The sequence below is a fragment of the Arachis ipaensis genome, chromosome B02 (assembly GCF_000816755.2).
Source record: "Arachis ipaensis cultivar K30076 chromosome B02, Araip1.1, whole genome shotgun sequence".
Taxonomy (NCBI): domain Eukaryota; kingdom Viridiplantae; phylum Streptophyta; class Magnoliopsida; order Fabales; family Fabaceae; genus Arachis; species Arachis ipaensis.
Genome location: NC_029786.2, coordinates 101,802,021 through 101,808,007, shown reverse-complemented (window position 1 = coordinate 101,808,007; position 5,987 = coordinate 101,802,021). Strand labels below are relative to the sequence as shown.

The 5,987-nt window shown below is 31.6% G+C and overlaps 1 protein-coding gene across 2 annotated transcripts in view; it reads left to right on the top strand.

Moving 5' to 3' along the window:
- Nucleotides 1-3,143, top strand: part of LOC107627879 — a 5,399-nt gene extending 2,256 nt beyond the window's left edge. The window contains exons 2-6 of one of the 2 annotated variants that reach the window (XM_021116384.1): nucleotides 297-352; nucleotides 472-702; nucleotides 1,696-1,759; nucleotides 2,148-2,347; nucleotides 2,592-3,143. In XM_021116384.1, the coding sequence (XP_020972043.1) occupies nucleotides 297-352; nucleotides 472-702; nucleotides 1,696-1,759; nucleotides 2,148-2,347; nucleotides 2,592-2,745 (705 nt within the window). In that variant the 3' untranslated portion in view covers nucleotides 2,746-3,143. Of the gene's footprint in view, nucleotides 1-296; nucleotides 353-471; nucleotides 703-1,467; nucleotides 1,760-2,147; nucleotides 2,348-2,591 lie in introns of both variants that reach the window. The other variant, XM_021116385.1, reaches the window with a different exon arrangement.

Sequence of the window (5,987 nt, the reverse complement as noted above, 5' to 3'; positions counted from 1 at the left end):
AATATGTAGTCATTTTATATTATTATATGAATAGAGTGATTTATAACGTCTATATTATGACATAGTTGATATGAGTCTTAAGTAAATCAAACACCTTATTATCTAAGTCGATACAATTTCATTGTAGGTAACAACATCCTAGATCGTAAAAGCCTTGCCATTCCAATGCTACATGTTCACTATGTTCTTTAGTACCCCCACTTTTTAAACAGTTGTCAAAACTTTGTTTTTGTAAATGTATAATATATTGTTTCCCCCAAGACTAAGATGCTTTACATTTTGGAACAAATGTGTAGGCTGTTGTGCTCGGAAAACAGTTAGCCAGGAAGCACTTCATTCACCATGTTTTCGGGTAAGTAAAGCGCTATTGAACCTAAGAAGACCAGGCGGATAACAATATGAGCCACAAGTAGTAGTTGATGATATTTTCTTACTGGAATTGGAAACCTTTTGTGTTTTTTTAAAATGAAGGGAACATGATTTTGAGGAGGGAAATCACGTATACCGTTTCCTTGAGCATGAACCTTTTATCGAAAGTTGCTACAATTTCCGTGATGCTACAAATTATAATGAACCAAAGTCTGCAGCTGTTGTTGCCGACAGGCTTACCAAGATTATGTATGCCATTCTTGAGTCCTATGCTTCTGATGACAGACAATATATTGATTATGATGCCGTTAGACAAAGCGAAGAATTTCGTAGGTATGAGAATCTTATAAAAATGAATACTCATATGTAATTGTTTCATATGAACTTTAATAATTAAGAGACGTTAAATAACAATTTATTCAAACATATTAAAGTTTTCAAACTAGCAATTTCACGTGAAAAACTGCACGTAAATTTCTACATCTTATAATATACATAAGCATTAATTTGTTATGTATTATTTTTTTTGGCATATATTTGATGCAAATTAAATATTTGTTGATGTATGTTCATCTACTTATAGATTATATATTGGTTTTTGATTTAATATGATTCAATTTAGTCTATCATATACTGAAATCAATATTTGGTTTTTCACATTTCAACCATGTATTTGTTAAGTCTAAGTTATCAATATTAGTTATTTCAATTATGGTAATTCTATTTTTGAAATAACTAACTAATTTAGCTAATATTGATAACTAATTTCTATTACAACTCCTAACTACATCAATTAAAAATAAGATTTTTAGATAATTTATAAGTATGAGACATATAATATGCTAGAGAGTCTATAACACTTTCAACACATAATACATCACTAGTGGATTATAACTCTTAAGGATAGGCTTAAAATTAATCGACGGAATACAATGTTAGAAGACTAAAATGTTACAATGCTACCATTTAATGGTAAATGATAAAGGTGTGTCCAAAGAGAACATAGTTATTATACTGTATGTCTAAATGATATACCTCTTGTGTTTGAATATTCAATATTCTGTTTAAAGTTATTTCTCATTGTTTTACTCAATGCAGGTATGTAAATATGACAGAGGATCTCCATCGGGTCAACCTATTGGAACTATCAGAAAACGAGAAACTTGCCTTCTTCTTAAATTTGTATAATGCCATGGTCATCCATGCTATTGTTAGAATAGGTTATCCAGAAGGTGTAATGGAAAGAATGTCATTCAATACCACTTTTCAGTATTTAATTGGAGGCAGCCCTTTTTCTATATCTGATATAAAAAATGGTGTCCTCAGATGCAATCAGAGGTCAGCATATTCCTTAGGCAAACCCTTTGGCACAGGAGACAAGCGATTGGAGGTAAAAAATTTCCACAATATTCAATGTTGATAGATAGTCATGTACTCTTTCATTGTTATGATACTGAGTTAGCACTTAATAATCTTTAAAAGATCATGTATAAGTCAATTTAATATTTTAAGGATTTTAGGCCTCTATTTAGTTTTTGAAAGATTCTTAAATTCCACCTGGATGTGTCACTCATAAGTCATAACATTAACAACGTAACAAAACTAATTGAAAGACCAACTTATTGATTCTGCTGACGACTAAATTGAAACATTAAATCATCGGAAGATCAAATTAATTCAGAAAACTTTAATATTAACTTTTATATCATCTGCTATATTTAGTGTTCTTTTTATTATTATTATTTGAAGAAGTTTAACTTGTTCATGACAATTCGCAGGTTGTTCTTGTCAAGTTTAATCCGTTAATTCACTTTGGACTTTGTATGGGTTCAAAGTTCAGTCCAAAGATTAGATTCTTCTCAGCTCAAAGAGTAGAAGATGAATTAAGAGGTGCTACAAGAGACTTCTTTGAGAATAATAATGGAATTGAAGTGGACCTGGAGAAGAGAACAGTTCATCTCACTCCACTTTTAAAGTGGTAATTAACATTCAAAGCAATAAACTTGGCACCAAGTTCCTTATATCCATTTCATCCAATTCTGAAATGAAACAATAATGACAAACAGTTTTCTTGAAATGAGTAGCTTAAAAATGAGATTTGGATGAAGTTGATGTAAGGAACCTTAATCTGAGTTTGTTTTTTCAATCCTTTTGGAATACCTTGGCTAAGGCTGATTTTCATTTATACCTCCCATCTTATGGAAACATTATTATATTGGCAGGTTCGGTGGTGATTTTGGTACAGAGAAAGATATACTAAATTGGGTACTTAATTACTTGAGTCCCAGTAAATCAGGCCTTTTGTCTCATCTCTTATGTGATGCTGGCCCTGTTACTGTTTCCTACAAGAATTTTGATTGGTCAATGAAAACTTGATTAGGTAGCAACCCCATTATTTGATTCAGCAACTGAATGAATGTCTGAATTCAAGGTAATGTTCATTGCACATGTCCCGGCTTTTGACATGTTTTTCCTTCCAAATGAGAGAGAGTTGGAGTGACGTCATACCCAAAACAAATAGATAATTCAGAGATAGATATGATAATTCAGAAGCTCTAGATGTTTTACTTTTCAATGGAGTTGGTTTTAATAAGTAGAAATTTTAAAGTAGGGAGAGATTATTGACTATGATAATGTTGTAAACCACTTCAGAGTTGTGTCTCTTTTTTAAGGTCGTGGTGCATGTTATAGCAAAGAAGTAGAATATTGTTTAATCTCATACAAGAGTGCGTATCATTATTCTCTTTATTCTTTCCATCCTTCTTTCTTTTTCCAATTGCTACTTTGATACAAGGGAGTTGTTGATGGTATCTATGCCTATACATACATCATTCTACAAAGCAACAAACTAAATTGTTTTAAAGGTTATCAATGACAATATGACATAGAATAGGGAGGTTGAATTTATGGCCCTTTTTAAATTTGTGAACTTTTAACTTAAAACTTGATTTAACTTTTGAATTATACTGAATTGTTGTGACTTCTGCTAAGTTGATTAAGTAGAATATATTTTTATTTTGTCTCTTAACAATAAAACTAAAAACTGAGTAGAGAAGAGAAATTGACACAATTATATATCCTGATTCAACCACCTTATTGAATGTGGTCTACGTCCAGTCTTCACCATAACTGTGGTGAAATTTCTACTATCTTTCACAAAGATTACAATTAACAATTTTCTAGGATTCTATCGAATCCTATTTGGGATAAACCAAATTTTTACCCAAACTTGATTTGGCTAGATTCACACTCTAAACTTTCAACCACTAAATGCTCACTCAATTTAGCAAAGTAATTCCCTCAGAATTATGAATACAAAACAAAAATACATATAAAAAAGTTTGAAATAATTTTATAACTTTTCTCCAAGATTACAAAACAAAAATTCATAATACAGCAATCTCATAAAACAATTTAAACAACCAATAGCAACTAGCACAGTGCTAAGCAGCACCAATTCAGATGCTAAGAAGCACCAATTCTGTAATCAAATAACCTAATTAATTCAATTCATTTTACATATTCACTTCCTCTTTTGTTATCAAAGAGGTGAAATATGCCATGCACAAAATGTACTTAAGAAGCATTCAACTAGACTTTGATACTTTTTCAAGAAATTTTCATTTTGAATTGACAGTTTTCTTACTAGCTTACTTGAGTTGATCAAATATTTGGTCAAGTTCACAAATTCTCAAGGAACATCTTTCACTACTACATTGACCAAATACTTGTTGGAGGAGGATGTACCAACGGTCAAAGGAGGAAGACTTTTATCTTCTTCTTTTTTCATGATAGTGTCCTTTCCAGTTTTTAGTCCCTTTTTTCTTGGATTGTATTATTACACCACCGTCTTTTAGATAAGAAGTTCTATACTCTTGTTTCTCATCACTTAGATCAATACTAAAATATTCGAAAAAAATAGGCTAAAAATATGTCATATGATAATGAAACATTTTGTCACTCCGAATACAATCATACATGTGATGCATCATTAAGTATGCAAAAGAGATTTCAACTTTATTGAGAATGATATATTGAACTAAGGTGTCACAGAGAATAACTCTTTGATACGAATTACTTTCAGGCAAGAGAATATAAGTGATGATTCAGTGTAGCTGCGCTCTAACAGGACCTAGAGACCGGTGGTTTGGCATGACACTATTCATGAGAAAAATTGATGCAGGAGTATGTATCTTTATGTTTGTGTCATTAATTAAAGTAGTCTAGTTTAACATATATTATTATATTGTGTTATGAGTTAGTCTCACATCGCCTGAGTCATGAAAGTTTCCTCTCCCGTACTAGTATAAATATGCGTATGTACCCGTTTTGTTTAAGTGTTGAATTGATTAAGTTATATATTGAAATAAGTTGTGTGCTTATTTTCCTCTAGACTCTTTGAGAGTAAGAGGTGCATCATTGACTTAGCCAACCAAGGTGGGTTCTTGGCTAATTTCACCATAGTGGGGTTGTTAACCTCGCCAAGATTGGTGATCCAAGCGGACGTCCCGGCGTAAAAAATGTTCAAATTTATATTAGCGAAAACTTCTTTGTGTGAAATACCAAAATCATTATCTCACTTACCCGAAGTGTAAATTGACGGATTGTTTATTTAAATAAATTTTATGGCCCTTAACTTATGAATGAACAATTTCTTTATGATAGTATATATTTGCATAGAACTCTCGAACTAACTCAGGATAAACTGGTTTTTGAATTTTAAAAAGGTTTTTTCAGTGCAAGTAAACAATATTTTCAACAAAGTTCAAATATTTTTTAGTCAATGCATCTAAATCAGCCAAATATATTGAACATAAAGGGCGATTAATCACAATAACCCTATGGAATTTGAAGTTTATGCTTAAAGAGAAATGAAAGGGGTCAAAGTGAAAATGAGGGCGGTTACTGAACTGGGACTTGAAGCCAACAAGATCAAGGTTATCAATTCTTTTACAGAATGAAGAAAAAAGCGACGGTTAGAACGTGGTCGTGAAGAGGATCGAGGAGGAGGAGACATTGGTGGTTCTTCCGTTGCCATTGGTTTCTTACCCTTGGTCACATTTGTCCTAGAGGTGCTAGCATAACCACTGTTGGCGGATGATAGGCAGTGAATTTTGTTCGAGCCACAGTCTCGGAAACAGAAGAAGAATGTGAAGAAGATTGAGAATGAATATGAATGTGGGTTTGTGCTTTATTCTTTGGAGGAGGATTTGGAGAAAGAAGATTTGCTTGCTAGAGGAAAATGGATCCTCTCAATTGTTAAAAAAAATTGAAGGAGTAAAATGTGATCCCTAATCTTTCATTGTTCTTTCTCATGTTTTTTTTTTTTGTCTCACTTACAAAATTAATGGTCAAAGATCACACTTTACTCCCTCAATTGTTAAAAAAAATTGAGAGAATATATTCTCTTGTTAGAGAAACTCTACGAGTAGCCACCTTCTTTCTCATTATAATGAAAACTAATGACTATAGTTTTGTGATAACAATAGAAGTTAGATGAATAATATGAACCATTTTCAAAGAATAACCGCAATGAATGATGGTTTTGAAAACACAAATTTTTTTTTTAAAATAATTTGAAAAGATATTTAAAAGAATTTAATAAATATATATAAATA